Source organism: Cheilinus undulatus, linkage group 17 (assembly GCF_018320785.1).
Source record: "Cheilinus undulatus linkage group 17, ASM1832078v1, whole genome shotgun sequence".
Classification (NCBI taxonomy): domain Eukaryota; kingdom Metazoa; phylum Chordata; class Actinopteri; order Labriformes; family Labridae; genus Cheilinus; species Cheilinus undulatus.
The window spans coordinates 21,821,705-21,844,860 of NC_054881.1; the positions used below are offsets into that span (position 1 = coordinate 21,821,705).

Consider the following 23,156-nt stretch of genomic DNA (forward strand, 5'->3'; position numbering starts at 1 on the left):
AAATTGTGGAAAAATATGAACAATCTCAAGGTTTCAAGACCATCTCCAGAGATCCTGAAATTCCTTTGTCCACTAATATAATCAAGAAGTTTACAACCATGGAACTGTGGCTAATCTCCCTGGATGTGGATGGAAGAGAAACATTGACAAAAGAATGCAACGCAGGATAGTCGGAATGGTGGATAAACATCCTCAGTCAACTTCCAAACGAATTCAGGCTGTCCTGCAGACTCAGAGTGCAAAAGTGTCAGGTCAGACCATACGTTGTAATCTGAATGAGGTGAAGCGCTATGGCAGGAAACCGAGGAGAACCCCACTGCTGGCAAAGAGACATAAAAGCCAGACTGGAGTTTGCAAAACTGTACCTGAGTAAGCCTCAGTCCTTCTGGAAGAACATTTGGTGGACAGATGAGACTAAGGTAGAGCTTTTTGGAAAACAGAAAACAGAATGAGGCCTACAAAGAAAAGAACACAGTACCTACAGTCAGACATGATGGAGGTTCAAGGTGTTCTGGGGTAATTTTGCTATCTCTGGCATTGGGTGCCTTGACTGTGTGCAAGGAATCATGAAATCTGGAGCCTATCAAAACATTTTGGGACACAATATAGGGCCTAGTGTAGTCAGAAAGCTAGGTTTGCGTCAGAGGTCATGGGTGTTCCAGCAGGACAATGACCCCAAACATGCCTCAAAAAGCACCAAGAAATAGTTGGAGACAAAGAGCTGGAGAGTTCTGAAGTGGCCAGCAATGAGTCCGGATCTAAATCCCATCGAACACCTATGAAGAGATCTTAAAATTGCTGTTGCAAGAAGCACCCTTCAAATCTGAGAGACCTGGAGCAGTTTGCAAAAGAAGAGTGGTCCAAAATTCCAGTTGAGAGGTGTAAGAAGCTGTTGATGGTTATAGGGAGCGATTGGTTTCAGTTAATTTTTTTCCAAGGGTGTGCGACCAAATATTAAATTGAGGGTGCCAATAATATTGTCCGGCCCATTTTCTGAGTTTTGTGTAAAATTATGTCAATTTTGTCTTTTTTCTTCGGATTTTTTGTGCACATAAAGGCAATAAACATGTATACCAAAAACATTTGTAATTGCAACAATTTCTGGGAGAAATGGTGTATTTTCTGGAAAAATTCCAGGGGTGCCAATACTTTCATCCATGACTGTATAAGGCTGGAATAATTGGTGGATTAATCCACTGATTGATCTGGAGAAAATCACTATTTTGTAAAAAACAAAATTTAAAAAGTTTGGACTGAGCAGATATTCTAATAAATCACTTCTTCTCGAATGAGTCTTTTCTGCTTTACTCATCACTGTCTCATCAGATTTTTATTCAGTTAAAGCCAAACATTTTATTGTGCATAGCTGGGTGGACATTTCTCTAAGAATAAAAAAAAATGTATCTATTAAAACATCAGTTCATATAAAATTAATCTGGTTTTTGGGGGCTCTGTTGTGCCTTTATTTGATAGAGGAGGACAGTGGATAGAGTCAGAATCAGGGACGAGAGAGTGGGGAGAGACATGCGGGAAAGGGCCCCAGGCCAGATTTAACCCCGGGCTGCCCGCACACATGGGTCATGCCTTGAAACACTAGGCCATCTGTGCCCCATTAATCACAGATTTTGATAAAAATAGAAATATATTCTGACTGCAGCTGTGACTTTCTGATGTCATGATACTGGCACAACAAACTTGATCACATGTGTGAAACATTTTAATGATAAATTCAGTGGTACAAATGAGTGAGAAAAGGATTCATGGGCCTAAAGCATTGTGGGATTATACTTCATGCTTCATGTTTGAGCTGGCTCCTGGGGCATCAAGTTGGCCAACAGTGGTTACCAAATTAGGGCTTGTCAGACATGACAGGATGGGGCAGGACTCACAAGGCCACATAAAAACAATGCAGGCTATGATGAATCAACACAAAAATAATGACTACTAAAACAAACACATGAAAATACGACGAATCATATCCAACACTTGGCATAACCTGTAAAGACAAGTAATGAAAAGAGTTCTCTTTTTTTTTTTGCACCAACCTACCTGTGTAAGATAGAGGCAGTTGTGAGGATAGTTGGGTGGTTATGGATATTTGTTTAGGTGTTGATGTGTATGGTGGAAATTCATGGGAGATGAAAATACTTCATCTGAATAGAGGTGCGGGTAAAAAATCATTTGGGAACCACTTACACTTAGCAGGCTTTACTATGATATGATTATTTAAGGAAGATTAAAAAGTCCCAATGAAGAAGGTTATATTTGAGATAATTTACTTGGGTTTTTTGTAAAACTGCCCTGTTAGGAGTTTAAATCACATCTCTTGAATATAATTTAATTCTTAAAAATGGTTAAAAAAATAAATAAATGAAATGAAATAATAATAATAATAATAATAATAATAATAATAATAATAATAAATGAGGTCTACTTTTAATATTTTAACAACTATTCAAAACGTTATTATTTTTGAGAATTAACTTATTCAAAACGTGTGCAGTATGTACATCTTAAGTAAACTGCGTACAATTTAAATACGTATATTTTTTAAATAATTTCTGTAACTATTCGTTTTCATGCTAACTTTCTCCAAGAGTACCGTTACCTCATGAAGCTGCTGAGTCTGCTCTTAAATTCTGTTTTCTGAAGCGTGACAATGGGTAATGACCTACAGGAGGAAAAAAGACCGAAATAGACGAGAAAATTCCGGAAAATTCACATTTCCCACTACATGATAAGCAAAAACCAGAGAGAAAAGCTAAATTAGCGTCACTTCCGCATCAGTTAGACGTCACTTCCTCCCTTCACCATGGTTCCTCCTGTCGCAGTGTCGCCGCTTATTAAGGTAATACAATTTATTATTCGCTCTTGAATTGTAGTTGAAATTATTTCTACATAACGAACGTAGATGCTGAGTTATAAATTCATTATTCTACTTCAAAACGCGGACGAACTGGCCCTTATAGTAGTTGCTCTTGTAGCATGTTAGCTAATGTTTGCTATCAATGACATTGAGCCTGAAACGTCACAGATGAGGGGTTTACTTCGATGCAGCTTTAAACTGAGACTGATCCTTAACATCTGTGTGAAATTATGTCTTGATTTTCTCTTTTTTATCTGTGGAGATACTTCAGTAATCAATGTATCCTATGTCATTCAATGACTAGCTAGTGTGCTAATGTTTTAGTCCAACAATACAGACTGGACTTTGTCCATGTCTGAGTGAACTGAGCTTTCTTTGAATTCAGTTTATTTGCGTTGATGACTGACAAATGAACAGAAGACTGTTTTCTCTCAGTTTGAATTGGTGTAAATGAAAATATTTTTTTCAAGATGTATCAGTGGAAATCTAAACCAGTAGCAACAAATAACTCTTTTGACAGCAATTTAAAAGGAACCCTGTGTAGTAAGATTTGTGGACTTCATTAGCTCAACATAAGTGCCTTTTATATATGTCTTTTATAAATGACACATGGTTATAATATACAATACTGTTTATCTAAAAATGATTATTTTTTAATTTTTAGGGTTCTCTTTAAATGTCTCAACTCACCTTGGAAGCTGTCTAGTATATATTTTTTTATATGTTTACCTCCTTTTCCTTCCAGACGGCAAGGTGGTCCGCCCTCCTGCTTGGCATTTTCTATGGGAAACAGAGGTTTGGTAAGTTTGTGTCTGAGGATGCAAAGGATATATGGTTCACCAATGAGCTGATTTAAAGCACTAGCCTGTTTATGTGAAGGTTTGGCATCCAAATCCCATTTAAGAGTTGCTTGCTTTTTTTTAATGAGTTAGTCTTTTTTTTGTTATTTGATAGCCAGAATAAAGGGATATATCCCCACACTGCTCCACCACAGGCACACCGTGCACTGAGGATTCATGCTCATGTTTTATGTCAGTATTTAATGTTGTCGATGTTTCATCCTGCCTGCAAGATGTTTTGCGTATACAGGATATTCAGGAAAATAATTATGTGTGATTTTCCTTATTTCAACAAAAAAAGCACAATTTGAGTAGAGTTCATGTACATGGATCCATCTTATATCAAAACATTGCTAAACTTGGCTCACATAATAAAGCCAAAAATGCCCCAAAGGAGGAGCTGTTTGGGAGCTAAAAGAGATGGTTCTCCTGAGCTGACTGAAAATATCCAGATCACTAAAAAGAGCCAAGATTCCCATCACTAGTCCATGTACTAAAGAGATGATCAACCCAAGGGAGAGTTAAAATTAATTAAGAGAGTATTTACGACTTGCTGCTCATAGATAATGGCAAGGGTTTCCAGCTATACAAACTGTTAGGAGGCTTATTTTTTATAACTAGTCTATTTCTCATGCACTGCTTCTTTTTCGATATTTGGAAATCTAACCTTAATTTTTAAATTATTTCAAACCTACCATAAAAATAAGCCAATGCCAGCCAATTTGCTATATAATAGTTTTTATTCAGTCTGACACATTTATTGTGTGCAACCATTTTCACATCTTAACTAGACATTTATAATAATACACAAGCCCATCAGGAGTATTGTTACTTTTTGGGATATGGTGGCAGTAATTCTTATGAATTCTCAAAATGTTTGTATTATAATTTTCTGAATTATTTCTCATTTATTTCATTTCATTTGACTAATGAAAAAGTTTCTTTATTCATTTAAAAAGAATATTTATTTTTCAGATTACCTAAAACCCATTGCTGAAGAGGAGAGGAGGGTGGAGGAAGCCGAGAAGAAGCTCAGAGAGGAGCAGGAGCGCATCTACAAACAGCTCTCTGAAGGTAGCCCCTCTACGTACCTGCCAATCCCACAAATACAGCATTGATTATGTTTCATTCTAACAAAGCAGCACGCATTTTTCCAACCCATTTTATTTACCTTTTGTTTTTTCTCCTCTTTGCAGCGAATTCTGACACCATCCTGAAATGAAAGATCACTGGACCTGCTTCATTATGTCCCACACCTAATAAAAATAAAATTATTTTTCATGTAATAATTAGTGTTCCTGTAATACTTGTATTTTATTTTGGATTTCAACTTTGTATTGTATTCGTAAAACTAAGGAAAAAAAAAAAAGAATCAAACTATAGACAAAATATTCTTGTTTTTGTCTTTGACACAAGGCTCATGGTCTCAGGCACAGTGATTTTATGGCCTTTATAACTGTAGAGGTTAAACCTTTTTTACTTTCTTAGGCTACTCTGGACTTTTGATTCTTTAACAATCTTAAAAAATGTGCACAATCTTTCTCTGAAAGAAGAACACCAAAACAGCTTTTCTTTGTTTGCAGAAAATATCTTGTTTTAACTGACATGCAAATAACGTATGTTGTTCCCACAACACAAAAATAGAACTTTCAAGGTTTTTTTCAAAGTCATTAAATTAGACATAACTCTTATCAGGGGCAGTGTACATCACCATGGAGTAGATTAACAAAGGAAAAATGGGCACTCATTATTGAGAAGTTTGAGGCCTTTCTTAAACTTAAAGTTTCCTAAATCCATCAGCTATTCAGGAAATAGTATCATGTGAAAGCATAATTCCGAAAAGCAGGGGTGGATGGAGGCTCAACCTTATTATTTTCTACCTAAGCATGGGAACAGATTAATTTGATTGGTCCCCACTTCACACAAAGGCACTTTAGGTCTTGATTCATATTAAAAGATTTAACAGTGTTTGAACAGTTTTTGTTTGTTTGTTTGTTTTTTTTAAAGGGTTTTCTTTTTCTGACCATTTTGGGTCTGCCCTTGAACAGTGTTTCTGATTCATAGGTGAAAAAAGTACACAACTATTTTAGTAAAGTAAAAGTACAATTACTCTGGTCAAATTTTACTTCAGTTAAAGTAAAAGTACTGGTCTATAAATCTACTCAAGTAAAGTAACAAGTATTTGATTAAAAGTTTACTTTAAGTACTTACTAGTTACTATGAAGTTGCACAGTAAAATCTTTCATTATTGGCAATAACATTGAGAGAATGGATCTCCAACCAGAATGTTCAGGTAAAGTCACCCCATTATAAAATGTCAAAATACACAGAAAAAAATTGAAAGAGTTCAATATTTCACAATATGACAGGAACTCCAACCTGGTGGATAACTTCAGTCATGGTGCAAATATGTCTCACATCAAAAACAACAATCCATCCAAAACATGAGCAAAAGAAGCCTAGCATGGATCACTGTACAACAGGCAACATCTAAACTAAACACTCTGCCCAAGGGCATGATGGGAAACTGTCCACACATCCCCCTAGATTTGAAATGGCAGAGGGCAGAGCTTAAATCAGCTGACTCTTCACTGAGTTAATATAGCTGGCTGATCAACACCCTCAAGTTACGTTAATACTGAAGACCATTTCACTCAGAATTAAGTTGAAATTACACTGTAGGAGTTAAAATCCACTCTACTGTGTAGTCAACAGAGGTGGAAAAAGTACAAGAGTATTGTACTCAAGTGAACTAGTTACTGTGGCTAAAACTGAAGTAGAATTATGGATTTCAAGATATACTTATATACTAAAAAGTACAAATACCCCAAGACACTACTCAATTACAGTATTTTGAGTAAAAGTAATTAGTTACTTTCCGCCCATGCTCATAAAAAAATGAAGACTTTAACTAGTAAGAACTCAGCATTTTCAGAAAATAAAAAACTAAACATACAAACTAGCATTTTAAACATTAATACTCAAAATTAAGCTTAGGTGAAAAAGTGAAATGGTGTTAGTGTGTACCTGTCCTTCAGTAGGAGATGAGCCTGGGGGAAGAGCATGGTTTTAATCCTGGCCTAATTTAGCAGCAATCCCAGGATTAGGGTCAGGGACCAGTAGTAGAAAGTGCAGTGTAGACAGAAGTGTCCACTCAGTACTTGTGAGTAGTGTAATATCTTAACCCCAATTATGAACACTGCACTAACATAAAGTTCAGGCAATGACACAGTTATTATGAGGGTCTAGCGACTGCATGTAGGGTTTAAGAAAACTTAAAGTTGCTTCATGTAACCATCCTGGCTATATGTTTATGTTGAAATTGAAAATAAGATGAGGATTTGTCTGTAAAAGATGGTTAAGTGAGTTAAAGTGTTACAGAAAAACAAAACACTCAGTTACCTTCAAAAATACATTTGTTTTATTGTATAGTCATTGTACAAATGAAGGGGGTAAGCTTCAATACTGACCATTTTCTATTTAAAAATGTTAGCTGGTCAATCCAGAGCATTGTAAGTTACATTTATTGTCTAATATTACATGGCCATATCAATTACATGTGGGTCTTTCGTTCCATAAGTGGCATTTTAGTATCTGTAAATTTAGGAAAGCATGATTCATTGAAATCCTTCAGGTATCTAACGGAATAAGAAATTCCTTAATGATTCATTTGCCAGTGCTTACCCTACTTATACTACGTAAAAATAAGCAACTAGATTTTGACTAGAAAAATACACGTTATATTTACACCTTGGAAGGTTTTATGTACATTTCAGTACAAGAAACTGTCTCAAACAGCTGATTACCCTTAAGTGTCTGTCTGCACAAGCTGCTCTTGTCGAGGCCCAATAGGCTTGTGGTTTGCACTGAAGCCTCGACATTCAACAAGACCTAGTCTGTTTTCAGGTCTTTGACCTGATGCTTTTTTTTGTGGAGTTAGAAAGATCTCCACATTTGCATTTGTGTGCTTCTTTTTGTCTTACAACAAAACACATAGTTTATCATCTATATTTCTTTTTTTGCCCTTAACAAAACACAGGGCTAGCTTCTGCTACTCACTGTAGGGTGGGTCTTAAGGGAGATGACTTCCAGCAGAGCTTAGTAAGTAAAAGTTTTTTTTGTTTGTTTTTTTTGGTAGCAGTTTAAGGAAGATGATTGCCCCTGCTACCGTACTATGCTTCAGAACATTCTGTAGCAATCAGTATTAGAGTAGTAACATCCCTCACTACTCTCGTATACATATTTACTGTATAAAGGCAACATGAGGAAGCAGCTACAGTCCTAAATGCATTTATGCAATGCAAAATAACTTTAAACTGTTTCTTTAGCTGCAGCAGTATTTATCTTTTATCTACTTCTGGCTTTGTCATGCAAGGTAAACAGACTCTCATTTCAGTGACTGGAAGAAGTGAGCATTATATTACCATTAAAAACTCTAAAATGTACATTTAGATCTTGGTTCTAACTAGTCATTATCTGAAAATATATTCTGAAGTGTATTTGAGTTATACAATTATGTACAACACAGTGTGTAAGAAATTTAAACATGATGTACAAACCACAGAGACCTACAACCTGTATCCCTGAATACTATACACTATAGACAAGTTTCAATCACTGCCCATACTAATGTACATTTTCTCCTCTTATTTTTTGATTCCCTTCAACTGCAGATAAACTGTGAAAAGAAACATTAAATTTACCGGACACAATACTTGTCACATCTTGGTACAATCTGGACTAACATTAATCCTCAAAAATAAGAAAACAGATTCTGTATGTTTTCCTGTCATGCTTTGATTTTGCCTCACATGAGGCAAGTCATACAAAATAAGTTTAACATACCAGACTAATTTTTGGTTACCTGGATTCCCAAACTCTGGCGTATGGGATCGTACCAAATGGCCACATAAATCTGATTTACAAATCGATAACCAAGTAAGGTTCCATGTGTGCAGACATACAAAAGGGGTGGTAAAAAGTACTCTCAAATGGGTATGATTAGTCTCTATTACAGGATGATAACTGTCAAGTGTTTATATTATCACAATCGTACATTTTACATTAAAAATCATCTAGGAAACATCAGTGTTGGTTGGTCTCTCAACTTCCTCTCACTCTCAGCTCCAGAGCTCTATGATAACGAGATCTAATTGGTCAGTAAGTGGAGTTTCAGGTTTATCACTAACACCAAAAATAAGTGTTCAATCTAACCATGTTGCTCTACCCAGCTAAGAGGTGAACCCCCTTCACAGTACTGAAAACCCCTATTTAACCCTGAAGTTGCCTTACTAACCAAAAATCCTGCTTTGTAGTATACCCCACTGATCAGTGATTTCTCACAAGGATGAAACATCTCTTTTCTTGCTAATGATTCACTCCTTGTTCAGCTTGTCTGACCAGTGGAAGTTTCCCTGATAAAAATACCAAGGGGCTGAGCGTTTGATCACGTCTTTATAACATTTTTCCTGCCAACTGACAGGCTGGCTGTGTTGTTCAGGTAGTCCTGAAGTCAGCCAGTCTTGAGATGTCCTCCAATTGTTCCAACCTTGGTGATTATTTAGCACACTGAGCAGGTCTTTGAACCTGAGCCTCCACCACCATGATTATTTGAAGGACCTGATGGACAAAGATTAAAAAAGGCAATAAATTTGTTGATCAAAAATACATGGTTGTAATATTTAACTTTTCTTTTATTCTCACTGATTTCGTTCTTCAAACTATATGTCCATCATTTTAAACTTTTGTATCTTAAACTGTAACCACATTCAATGAGCAAATCTAGCTTTGCTTGCTTGGGTGAAACAAAATTCTTTATACCTTTGACTGCCTCTTTAGCAGCCTTCTCTTCCTCTATGGCCTTGAGTTTGGCCTCATACTCCTCTTTTTTAGCATTCCACTCCTTCCTGTTGTTTAGGATGCCGTCCAGCATGGGCTGGATTTGTGGGTGAAAGCGGGAGAACTCCTGGAGGGTCAAAAAAGAGGGTCAAAGAAAATCAGATTCAAAAATTTTGCAAAAAGAACATTAGAAATTTAATGATGTGAGTTTGATTACAATTTATTGATGGAAATAGATTTTTTTTCTGTAAGAATTACTACAAGGATTCATGGAATACATGTAATGTGTACATGTATTGTGAAAATTTCACTGTTACCTTGTAGACAAACGTGCAGACAAAGTCAATAAAACCACACTGAAGCTTTGGAAGCTCTGCTGCCTTGTTTCTGTCCATCATAGGCTGTGGGAAGGACACAAAACGTTAAAGGGAACTTGAAAACACTGCATTAAAGGTGACATACCATACCCATATTTCACTTTGTCATACAGCCCGGTTTAAATGAAACATCTGTGCTATGCTTAGGTCAAAATACTCTGAAGATCACGCACCAGGGGAGGTCAGGTTTTTGACAACATATAACCCAGGTTTAAAAGGCTTCAGAGGGGGCGCAGATGGTCAAGTGGTTTAAAGTGCTACCCATGTACACGGGCGGCCTGGGTTCTTCCCCATTTCTGAATCTATCCACTGTCCTTCCTCTTTCTAATAAAGGCATGAAAAGGCCCAAAAATAAGTCTTAAAAGGCCTCCGAATCATCAGTTTAGGTGTGTCTCTTTCTTTTTTTGGGATATATTTTTGGTCTTTTTCTGCCTTAATTCACAGAGGACAGTGGATAGAGTTGGACACAGGAATGAGAGAGTGGGGGAGAGACATGCCGGCAAGGAGCCTCAAACCTGGGCTGCCTGAGTACATGAGGAGCACCTTAAGGCACTAGGCCATCTGCACCCCAGGTGTGCCTCTTTAAGTTTGTTATGCAACGCATTTAAAAAGAAGTATGAGCAAACTTTCTATCAGTCGCTGACTCCAAAACTTGAGACCATCATTTTTTTCCTGGATAAGGTTCAGTATTTTCGCATTTTCCTTTGCATTCGTCCAGATCAGTGGGGGGTGGGGGGGTCAACTCCTGCAGCTTCCTCCCTCTCTATCGCACTGAAACTGTACAACACTGTGATGTGCCAATACATTCTGCAGATTTCAACCATGTAACCAAGGAACATAACAGATTGACAAAAAACAGCAAATACTGAAGTAAAAAGATTAAGCAGGCTTTTTGAAGCTAATTCATCACAGCATTGCAAATAACCTAAATGTATGAAAGGCTCTGTAAAGTATGGATGAACCCAGTGTTTTCTTTTTCTTTTTCCAAAGATTGAAAGTACCACAGAATCACCTTTACTGCTTTTTGTATTTGCAGTACCATCTTGTCTCGTACTGTGAGTTTTGGCAATGAATAGAAAAATGAAAGCATCAGACTCAGAGTGCAAGGTTTTGTTTGTGTGAAGTTAAACAGATTATGGATCTGAAAAACATTAAGAAAAAAATGTCTTTGACTTGATATGCAAAGGCTGTAATACTCCACCACACATTTCCTACACAGCTGTGAACTGTTGTCAGCATGTGCATTAATATGTACACATTTCTACACATATTTACATTTTGTAACTCACGATAGGTTGTTGTTCCAGGACTGTCCTCTCTAGATCACCCTGCTCCCAAAACTCTGCTGCCACAGACAAAGCAACCTGAAAGGTACAAACATACACAGCAACATCAAACACAGAAAACACCGTCAGTCACTTCTCTGCATTATTTTTGTGTGTCTCACCTTGCTCTGTACTTCCCAAGGCTTGGTGATAGCTGACAGGTCACATGCCGTCATCATCATGGCCCTGAAACAGAATTGATAAGGAGAATGTAACAGAAGTAAAATGATAATTAAGTTATTTTCATACTTATTGTACTTACATGACAATTTCTTTCCTAGTTGTTTCTAGAGACATGAAGTCAACCCACTTCTTCTCATCCTCATACGTGTGTGAAAGGTCCACAATCTTCTGGAACATGGTTCTCTTCCTAACAGGGTATGTTGAGAGGAACTATTTTATTTTATACCATCATGTTGTTGTTTTTTTTAATATAGACTACATGAAGGAATCTAAAGTACAGAGAGTCATTGAGAACTTTTGCGCACTTGAAGTAAAGAGCCAGGTCTGTAGCGATGATGGCGATGTCCATGAGGTGAATCACATGGTCTACTTGTCGCCTGTTCAGGTTCTGGTAGATGTTGAGTGACTGAAAGGTAAGATGTCACAGATTGCAGGATGTGATTCAGGAGTCATTTCATTAAATGGAAAATTAGGGAAGTTTATTTTCCAGTTCACTTCTTCTGTCTCACCTCGTCAGCTAAGAGGAACTTCCCAAACTCTAGATGGTGTCGTTCCAGGATGGACGAGCCATGAAGCTTGGCCAGAGGGTTACCAGATCTGTTGATATGGATCAAATACTCATAAATAAACCTAAATTAAACAGCCTGAGAACTAAACTACTATTTGAATTATTTCATAAATCATTCATATATCAGCTGTTTTCATTGGGTCATGGATGTGTGTCTGGAAAAAAAAAAGCTGAGAAGCAGTAGAGGATGCTGAATGAATATTCATTAAACGCAATGCTACTTAGAGTATTGTGACCAATGATGGAGTAATCTCACCAATAGTTTTATACATGAAATTCAATGAGCACGATAGTTTCCCTTACAGTACACATTTTTGGTTTATTTCAGAGAAATAACCTTACACACCAGATTTTTCAGACTTTTTTACATATCTGCTGCATTGGCTATCTTTCATATTGATCAACATCCCATTGAAAGTGTTTGGAAAGAGAAAAAATTTAAAAAATCAAACAACAATCAAGGTTGATAGGACAAACATTACGTCTGTCTCAATAATTACCAGTAAATAAGAGTGAAAAAACCTATACAGCTTATGCAGTCTTGTAAATTTAACATCAGTGGGTCTTAAAAATGTAAAAAATCAGAAAAAAAAAACCCAAATTGGAGCAAATCTAACCCCAGAGCCTGAATGAGTTTAACACCCCTGCTGTAAACTGACTGTATATATGGCCACAGCATTACGGAGTATGGGCCGAGGTGCTGCTGGTATCGGGAACGCACTCACGAAGATCTGCCTTGCATAACTGTCTTTTTCCAGTGTCACACTGGTGTATCTTTGACGGCAGCAGCATCAAGTGCAGAGTGAACATTCTTACATGCAGGAGACCCTGTATGCATACTGTGCAGCTCTCTGACTGTTGATGGTGATATTAGATACATTTTTAAAAAGTCAAGGACATGAGAAAATGCACCCATTTTGTTTCCACCAAGCAACACAGAAGTGACAACATGATGCACCTCATGTCACCTGACTCAACATTGCATATTCTGTTATGCGAGTACCACACATGCACACATTGCAATTGTTATTAGAAAACAATACATCATTTAGCCCCAGTTACAAATAACAGCTGATAGGAAAGGTAAGCTGGACCAATAACTGGACCACTCTTTTTGGAACCACTCCATTCTCATTATTTTTCCACTAGCTTGTACATTCAAAGAATTCTGAACAAAGCAAGTTATTATGTGTGTTGTTTGAATTATTTAAGACTCTCAGAAGTTTTTGTGTGCATGCTGCAAGACAGGTCTACATTTATTTACATAGAAGGTGGCGTTTGTGTGTACTGATCTTTCACAAAATAGGTAGGATTTTTCCTCTAATAAGGAATAAATGAACTACAAAGACCACACTCACTTGACTTGGTACAAGTTGTTGGTCCCTCTGTGGTCGATATCATGCAGGAAGCCTGCAGTGATCATAGCCATCACCTCTAAATCAGTGTAATATCTCTTCAGCACTCCTGTCTGAGGTATTTTTTTAAAAGGCAGCAAAGAAATAACAAAATTATGTACATATCTTTCCTTTATAGGCTCCCATGGCAGAAATTTGAACATTAATTTTTCCAAATAGAGAATTTAATAAAGTACCGTTAAGAGTGTAAACATCGTCTGTCCCACATTAAAGCCATGACGCCAGTTGTGATAGGTGATTTTCCTGTAGCCTTTACTGACAGAGTACATGAAGCGAACCAGCACCTGAAAACAGAGAGCTATTTCATTATATGGAGCTGAGAATGATTAACACTCACTGACCACTTTATTAGGTATAGTTGTTCAGCTGCATATTGAGGGAAGTATCTACTCAGCCAGTCAAATAACAGAAACTAATGCCTTCAGGCATGTAGACATGGTCAGGACCATGGGCTAAAGATCAAACACAGCATCAGAATGGGAAAGAAAGTGGATTTAAGTGACATAAACATAACTGTTCGTGATTGGTGAGCCAGTATTAATCTGAGCCTTGTTCTTCACTGACATGAGTGGCACCTGGTGTGGTCCTCTGCTGCTGTAGCCCCTCTGCTTCTAGGTTTGCCATAGTGTGTGTTCAGAGATGCTCCTCTGCATACCTTGCCTTTAACAAATCACTTATATCATCTTTCTTCCTCATTCTGATGCTCGGTTTGAATTTCAGCATATCGTCTTGACCATGCCTATATACTAATGTGCATTTGTTGCTGCCATGTGGTTGGTTGATCAGATATTTGTGTTAATGAGTAGTTGAACATGTGCACCTAAAAAAACATTAATAAGTGGGTAGATAAAAATGTCTAAGTGTGATATCGTCTTTGTGTTTAGATTACCTCCTGGGGGACCTGGAACTTCTTGACCACCCCGACCTCATAGTACATCTGGATCCCACACTTTACCAGCTCCAACTCTGTGCAGTTAAAATCTGAAAAGTGGAACTCATAGAGCTCAAACTTCTTTGTTAGTGGAGGTAGGTCTTTTTTCTACAAGAGAAATACACAAAAACAAAATAAGAGAAAAGAGCATACATCAGATTTATGAAAATCATAGACTGGGGCCAACTTAGCTTTCAGATCAAATGTGTACGTATGTTACCAGGATATCTAGGAGCTCCTCCTCCTCACACTCTCCAGGCTCACACCCATAAACCTCTCTGGTGTTCTGATAGGTGATATAATGGTTGAGACTGAAGTTATTAATTGCTCATCTTTATATTTATTTAAGGACATAATTTGGTTAATAAATCACCAAACGGATGTTAAACATGATGAATCAATTACCAAAACATTCTGAATCTCATCATCCCGACATTTGACATGGTAGAGCACCATGTCTTGTGCAATGTCTTTGCGATTCTCCAGCTTGTTCATCTTGTCATAAGTGTCCGGATTCAAAACAGACCATCCAAGGAACTGAGTCAAGGCCTGAGAAAACCAAAAATACTGTTCTTTATTGTTTATAATGTTAGCCCTTTTGATTGACCAGTCCCTGGTGTAACCTGCCCGTGGCCCCTGACAACTAGGATCAACCCAAGCCCCCCCGACACAAAAAGGGACAAGCAGTATAGATAATGGATGGATGTTGGGACAGTCCAAACAACTCTGCTCTGTATTTTTTCATGACAAATCATTTAATTTCTGTCATTGAATGTGTAAGTATTTCATCAGTTGTGAGACATGATATATCATAGTGCCATTTAATGCAAAAACAAAGGCGTACCTCCATGAGCTGCTCATCCTGATCGTCAAAAGGCTTTCCATCTTTTCTGTTGTAAAAAGTAGCCACGCCAACAATCTCTTCTTTTTTATTTACAATTGGCAATGAGAGGACGTTTTTTATGGTCCAGCCGCTGCTGTCCAGTGGCTCCGTCTGAAACAAGAAAACATTTTACAAAATGCAGATCTCTCTGAATATCTGGATTAGTTTTCTTAAGCTGTTTTGTTCAGCAGCCTTTTTTTCTTTTACCTGAAACTGGAACATCTCATCAGCAGCAGCATTCATAATGTTACAAATCTGAGGAGCAGGAAAAACCTGATTACTCAATGTGGAAAAATGTCTGTCAACTATAGAGCTGAGTTCTAATGAACTGAAGAGCTTCTGTGATGACACTAAACTTACAAAACCACTCTCAGCAACATAAGTAGGCAGACCGCTACACAAGGCCCAGTGATCTGCAGGGGGATTACTGTGAGACAGAAGTAAACAAATTAGCACTTTTGAGCATTGATTTGATTTAAATATGGGCTTAAAATCATCTCTACTTACGGTATTACTTTGATGTCTTCCTTTCCATGTAATATATAGTCAATTACTTTGTAGAAATTGACTTCCTTAGAGGAAATACACAGATAATAAAAGAGTTACACAAACAAGAAACATCAAATTTCTAGGTATGTACTTCCGAGCTGAGTGTTTACTGTAATACTGTCATTTAAATCACATTAAAAACCACATACCCTTCCATCAGGAGTGAGAGGGCCAGAGTATGGTGCCTGCTCACCCATCAACACTGGCCAGATATCAAAAAACTCCTGAAGCAAGAAAGAAACATAAAAAGTCAAAAGGCACTTAATGCCAACAAACACAAACTTGAGACACATTAAAAAAGATGTAGAGAGACTCAGTACCTTCTCTTTTGTCATGTCTAGTAAACCCACAGAGTAGCGGTCGCAGTTGAGGTAGGCTCGGACTGTGTACAAGGCTTTGTGAAACTGTCGCTCGATGTCTGTCAGCTCTTCAAATACCTTGTTAGCAGACCACAAAAGCAGCTAGGAAACATATCAAGCACAAAAATGCTATGTCAAGAATCATCTTCATGAAAAGGAAGAATAGAAAGGAACATAATAAAAAACTAAACTCTTAAGGCCAGTTTGGACCAAAGATCATTTTCAGACTGTTGGAAATCCTGTTTTAAAAAGCAAGAAAAATTAATTCTGAAACATAATCTTTCAGATAAAATCAATAGTGTGGTTGCTTACTCAGCATCCCAACTAATTAATAAAATTTCCACATGGAAACATCAGCCTGATAAGCATTTCTGTTCCCACATCAGCTGTGTAGGTCAGCAGGACACATAGTGCTTTACTTGAGAAATTCAAGGCTGTCGTAATCCATGGAAAAATGATTGTTGTTAGCAAATACAGCAGTTCTAACAAAATTGGGTTAGACTTAGCAAATCATTTTTGTGTTTATACATGCTGTGAAATTGCTCTGCCACACTACGAGGATTACCCTCATGCAGGAATCATATAGTCTAGTGTTATACATTTTCATGATGACAAAGACAAACAATAATAAACAATGGCGGGAAAGACATTTCATGTCTGAAGAAGAGCTTGGGCCTGAAACGTCACCTTTGTAGTGATAATCTTTATTAAACAAAGTTCAGGGTAGCAACTGGTGTATGGACTTTATTTTTCTGTTTTTCCTGCGACTTATGTTGATTCAGCACCTAGTACTTAACTCTTTGGGCTGTGCATGCTTTTGAATTATTCTAGAAAAGACATTTAGAATAGAGATAATAGAGAAAAGAGAGAGAAAAGTGTAGCAGTATCATTTATGCATCAGTGAATGTGAAGTACGTCATGTACAGACAGAATGACTGCAGAAACTGGTCTTCATCAGTTACTGAAGCATTGGGAACTCACAGGCTTTCAGAACGTTGCAGCTGCAGTTGCAAGTAGAGCTGCAGTCAAATCACATCAGAATGTGCGATTACACAATTGCATAAGAGGCAGCAGTTCTTTTCGTACTAAGTAGTACTTGAAATATTTACAAAAATGCCTGAAGAAAGGCCTTTAAGTTTACATTAGTTTCACTATGGGTATTTTTTAACAAGCTGTATTTTCAAAAAGAAAAAGCATTTTTTTATATTAGTTACCTTGATGACAGTATTGTAAAACTTAAGGCTTCATCCTTCATGCTTCTTAATATTTGTATGTTCAGTTGAGAAATACACACCTCAAAACTATCAATACTTTCTACGTTTTCCTGCAAGTAGTCTCTTCTTAACTATCTTAACTGAGCTTGAGTGGGACATGCTTTCATAAACATCCCTTACCTGTCCTTTTCGTGTCTCACAGTTGTGAAGGTAATTGAGGTGGTAGATCTTCAAGTTCAAGGTAGCAATTTTTAAATACTTTAAAAAGAGCTGAAAGGACAAAGAAGGGAAAAAATATTTAAGACATAAAACACTGTCAGTGGTTTCAGTTTCTCACATTTAGATGATATACAGTGGAAAAGCTTGTTTTAGATATAATGGTTAAAATCAAGCACTGGCTCATAGTTACATAATGCTCAAAAGGTCAATGACTGTTGATGCTTGAAATCCAAAGGGGATCTGACTGAGATGATACCACAATTTGGAACAATTTTGCAGGTTTTACCTTTTATTGTGAATCATTTTTCAACATAGTTAGAATCTGATGTATATTCAACACCAACTGATCCTATTTGTAAATTACTTCCCTCCTTGAGAATTCCACATAAAGTGTCACTGTTATTGGTTTTGGTTCAGACAAGGAACATGATTTGACTTTGTGCATCAGTGGTTCAACAGATGAGACTCACATCTTCATCCCCGGCAGTGAAATGTGGTCCCGTGGTCTTGTTCAGAGCCATGATCACAGCCACCATGTCTTTGCCATTCAGGATGGGTGTCGCAAGAATGTTCCGGGTTTTATAATCTGTGAGTTCATCCACAAATGAGCTGAAGTGTGGGCTCTAGAGGATAGAAAAAAAACATGTTTTAGTATTCATCACTGCCTATACTTAAAAATTAGCACGGATAAAGGACCTAAACCAAGATGACATGTTCATTCATACCCCGAAGGAAGTTTCTGCTAAATTACCCCCACAAACTTACTTAATAGCAATTATAATATATAGCAATTATTATATATTATAATATAATATAATAATATAATAATATAATATAATGATATTTATAATTAAGACTTCTCTTTCTCTGATCTGACATCTTTTGTTGAAGCACTTTGAAAATCTTTTCTGCTGAAAAATGCAACAAATAAACTTGCCTTGCCTTAGCCCCCTATAAATGTGTTTTATGAGACACACACTGACTTGATACAGCCACTAGATTTGATCTGTGTTAGATTCCTGCTGACTAAATGCCAGAGGCGTCTAATCCACAGTTAGAGCAGGGGCTGATGGAATCTGGAAATAAATGGATTATGTCTGAAGGGGGATTAATAACCTCAGTTGGTCAAGTATAGCTTTGTGTTTCCATTTTTACATGTCTATAACTGTGGATGGCTTAAATATGATTCATGAATCATAAAGATTCAAACTAGATATCATAAGTACTGGCTAAACAAATTATTATTAGTCATACTATTCATTTCTAATCATGGCTGCTTTTATACCAGTGGGTTATTGAAAAAACATATATTTTAAAGCTGAATAAATACTCTAAATAGTTTGAAACAAGCTTATTGAAAAACACAGTTTTTCATATGGTGGTTTAAGGTGCATTCTGACGCTTTGCATCACTGCAAACATTCAACATGTTTCAGAAGTTCAATATGTTTCTAACAAGAACAAAAGAAATGTGATGTGTTTCACTGCTCTCCTCCACTATTAAACTTTCATGGATGTCACAATCTTCAAACCTTTCCCAAAAGTGAACTCCTGAAAACTGTCTGATAGCAGCTTGCTACTTATGCCTGGACCGTTGTCTGATATACAGGGATTATTTCAGAGGGTGAGAGTATCAGGCTGAATTTTTCATGTAAGTGATGCCTTTAGTTGTTATCAGTGTGGTAAAATCATCAGTGAAGAATTAACTTTTTGATCATGTAGAACTTTATCTATTGAGGAAAGTGATCTGGGTTTTAACCTTACTGGGTGGCACTTTCCACACAGGAAATCCTCTGAAAGTTAAATTTGGTAGAGGCCTTTGTTTTTAATGACTTAAATTGAAAATGATCACTATTACATAATGTTACAATTAGGGGTGGGAATCGTAGGTTAACTCACAATACAATAGGATAATAGACATTGTGAATGATGTAGCCATTGATAAAGACGTTATCATGATTATAATTCATTTTATTCCAATTATATATAGGATTATGGAAGAGTCTGACAGCTCCAGAAACCTGGAATACAGAGGTATGATTATCTCTCATTATCGCATTTGTATTTGAATGATATCTATTTAAACGTGTCTAGATGTAAGTAGGTAAATTGATGCTAAATGTTTAGAACTCCTCCAGCTGACTGCCTGCAGTATAGGTCATTAACCCCACCTCCTCCATGTTCACAGATGGGACATGGGTCAAACGTTGTAGTTAAAATGCAGTTCAGATAAATTCTTGTCAAACATCAAATCCATTAGAATACTTAATATCATGCTGATTTCTGTTTAGGCATACATTTTTCTGAATAGTTTTGTTTAAATTTGTTTTTGATAGAAAGTTCTAACGTCAATGGCTCTTGTGACAGATGCAGCTCCTTACTAGTGTTTGGTGGCAATATTTTAAAAAATGACTCCTAAAATCAGTGGTACCAACCTAATGGAACTAGGAAAAGCTTGCCAGCCCCCTGACCCACCTGGAAAAAACATGATGCACTGCTGTCAAAAATCAACATACATTTGAATTGTTAAATTAATAAAATCCTGAGAAAAGAGGTCTACTTAATTTTTTTTGTTTAGTGTTTTATCTTGCTTTAACTTAATATCAGAAAGTTTCATTTTAAAACCTCAGAGGAGACAAGGCCTCACGACCCCCCCCCCAAGCCCCCAGATCTCTGCTGCTCACCCTAGGGGGTCCTGGACCTCAGGTTGGGAACTAATGTGTTAGATTACCACATTATAAAATGAGAAAAGTAACTTGTGAGAGTCCTTTTGCATTATCAAAAATGAAAACTCTTTAACCACCCGTTCCACTTGTTGGTAATTAGAACAGAATGTAGCCGCAGTACGTCTGCCTTTGAGTGTGTCCACTCTGTCATTCTACAGCCTTGTGAACTGCCCATAATCTGTCACATAGCAGCAAAATAACATCACTCAGAAGAATAAACCTTTGCAGCTCTAAAATATGCTCGCATTCTTACAACAAATTTGGCAGCGCTACAGGGGTTATGTGTAATATTTGTGCTTTTTTGAAACAGCAGCACTGTTAAGCCCAGCTAAGCCTGCAGTTTCAGCTGACAGATCCCTTCCTGCTGATATTTTGGCTCCAAATTACATCATCACTATAACATGTCAGCACTGCATAGGGGAGGTTTTTACTTCAGCTTTGTACAGTGGAAGGCAACAGAGACGCTCTGTTCATATCAATACACAACAAATGGTTTCACCTCTTGTCACACCTCCTCCTTCTTTTCACTGTTAAACATTATCCAACTGTCTTCTTATTCTTTGGCAGATAAACCCCCTTCATGATATCATTATCATGTCATAAGCATTACAGTGAGTTGTGACCATGAAACAAATATGGTGGGAATCTGATTAAAGGGATGTCTTTATCAAAATTAAAACACAGATTTTTGACACAGGTGAGTCTATAGATGTGTCACTACAGACAGGACTGAGATATTTGTCCGTTGTTGTAATACTTCAAAATGATGGCAAGTGGATGAGAAGCTTGAAAGTGCCTGCATCATCTGATGGCAGTATCATTTCAGAGTTAAATGACTCCCCATTGGTGCATTTTCTACCACCCCCTCCTTACCTCTGAGACATCTTTCACATTAACAGTCTTCTTGGTCAGAGCCACATGGCCGACTATTCCCATGTCTAGTGGATAGACAATCTCAGAGTCTGGCGGCACCACGCAGTCGTCCAGCTTTGCCTCGGTGTTGACGTTGAAAAGCCTCGTGGCGAGCTCTCCAATGCCATTCCGCTGTCTGTACATGAACAAGCTGCACCGATCTGCGTGGATGAGTGCGCTGATTCTCTTCAGGATTTTGAAGACCACCTTTTCCATGTTGATGTTCTCCTGCATGTCTTTGATCAGGTCATATATGATCTGGCTTTCCTCGAACTTGAAAAGAGAAGAAAAGTAGTTGGATTTCTTATGAGTATTAGGGCCTGATTAACTACCAAAACATTTATAAAAAAGGTTTTCAAAGACAGGTTTATCTGAGATTAATACAGTATTTCCATATGGCCATATTTGATAAAAAGTAACAAATGATACTACACGATTTACCTGACTGAGTTCCTGGAATTGATTGAAGTCAATCTCTTTCTCTGCAAGTCCAGACGCCTTGGATATTGAGGTCGAGCTCATCTTCTTGTCAAAGTACTGTTTAGCAAATGCTGGATTCTCATTGAGAAACTTTTCCACATCTTCCTTCTGAGTCCCCATTGTTCCTGCTACCTCTTCTCCCTCTTCAGCTCAGAGATGGATCTTCCTCCTGGTTACTCTCTGCTCTAAATGAGCTTCTTCCAACTTCTCAGAGTAGAAATAAAAGAGAAAGAAAAACAGCCCAAATTACTGTCAAGAGTCCAGTTTGTTCCTTATAGAAAAAATAACACCATCATTATACTGCACATAAAAGGGAAAACTCAAATACTATTAAAAATAATCCCCCCCGCTTGTGGGAGAAGGGGAGTGAGTGCAGGCGAGCCCTGAGCAGAAGGCAGAGGGCTGAGTCCAAACAATCCTTCTGTCATCAGCAGATAGAGCTGAAGGTTAGCAGGGATCTGCCTATGCTAAACATGTCAGCTGATCATCTAGTGATGGATATTTGGGCCAAACGGTCCAATGTTTCAGTGCAGTCAGTATCTTTGTGACAGTGTAGATCAACAATAAGGATGACAGGGTTCAATATCAGCAGAGAAAATAAATGAACCTTGTCACGAGATGCTCTTAAGTTTAACAGATTTCTTTGTATAAGATAAGACTTTGTGACATATTGTAAAGATGTAGGAACCCAGCTTATTCATACAAATCATAATCAAATGTATGAATGTCCTTTCTCTATATATTATTTTAATTGACTGTGACTATAGTATTTTTTAAAATGTTGCATCCCTGTTTGTCTCCATCCCTCTCACAGATACAGGTCTAACTGTACAAGCTCTTTAAGTCCTTATTAAACAAGGCCTCCTCTGGCATAAGCCCTATTTAGTTAGGACACTAGCTGATTATCTCAGCACCCCAACTCTCTGTCTTTCTCTCAATACAGTCTACAAGTTGTAGGCAATTTCTTACTTTAAACAAAAGGGTAAGCAGTGACTAGCATTATTCTTTTAATGTGATAGATGCTCAATGATGTCCATTACAACAGTAAATGTGCTAAAGAAGACAACAATGAGCTATGGTAGCTATTTAAAGTTTATAATAATGAATCATCAACACCAAAGAGAGGCTGGCCCAAAGTGGAAAAAGAGCAAGTTAATCCTTTCATTCAGAGATGGGAGGTCCTGTCTATTATAAGGTTTCATAAACACCTTAAACAAAAGGTCAAATAGATAATCTGCCTTCACTACAATAGATTACAGCAGGTGTGTACTTGTCTCCTGTGTAAAGCCACTAAAACTGAGCACAGGATGGTCACTGTGAACTACACTGTGTGTAGTAATGTTTCTTTTTCACTTTTGCTAATTTAATTTTAATTTCATAATGACTCAGGAGGAAGGTCTTAAACCGTTTCAAGATAATATCTGTTATTTTGCATTAAAATGTCTACACTTATTAAAAATGACTACTCCTATG

General features: G+C 37.3%; 1 protein-coding gene across 1 annotated transcript; it reads right to left on the reverse strand.

Moving 5' to 3' along the window:
• Positions 1-9,147: 9,147 nt before the first annotated feature.
• Positions 9,148-21,803, reverse strand: pde6b (phosphodiesterase 6B, cGMP-specific, rod, beta). The gene is made up of 23 exons (XM_041811247.1): positions 21,645-21,803; positions 21,165-21,476; positions 18,037-18,189; positions 17,528-17,617; positions 16,095-16,235; positions 15,924-15,998; positions 15,733-15,797; positions 15,586-15,652; positions 15,433-15,480; positions 15,187-15,336; positions 14,748-14,891; positions 14,563-14,628; positions 14,301-14,450; positions 13,588-13,695; positions 13,355-13,464; positions 11,938-12,025; positions 11,734-11,834; positions 11,508-11,615; positions 11,368-11,431; positions 11,210-11,284; positions 9,861-9,944; positions 9,526-9,670; positions 9,148-9,324 (listed from the first exon to the last, which is right to left on the reverse strand). Exons 1-23 carry the CDS (start codon positions 21,801-21,803, stop codon positions 9,266-9,268), a joined length of 2,562 nt encoding a protein of 853 aa, XP_041667181.1. The 3' UTR covers positions 9,148-9,265.
• Positions 21,804-23,156: the final 1,353 nt, after the last annotated feature.

Bases quoted from the DNA above. Each gene is read 5' to 3' on its own strand.
- pde6b (XM_041811247.1), bottom strand. From the start codon at position 21,803: ATGGGGACTCAGAAGGAAGATGTGGAAAAGTTTCTCAATGAGAATCCA. The intron at 13,696-14,300 runs GTAATCTAAACA...CTCTGTTTTCAG, and splicing joins AGTTCCAGGTCCCCCAGGAG to GTGCTGGTTCGCTTCATGTA. The intron at 9,325-9,525 runs GTATAAAGAATT...TTTGTCCATCAG, and splicing joins TGCTAAAGAGGCAGTCAAAG to GTCCTTCAAATAATCATGGT.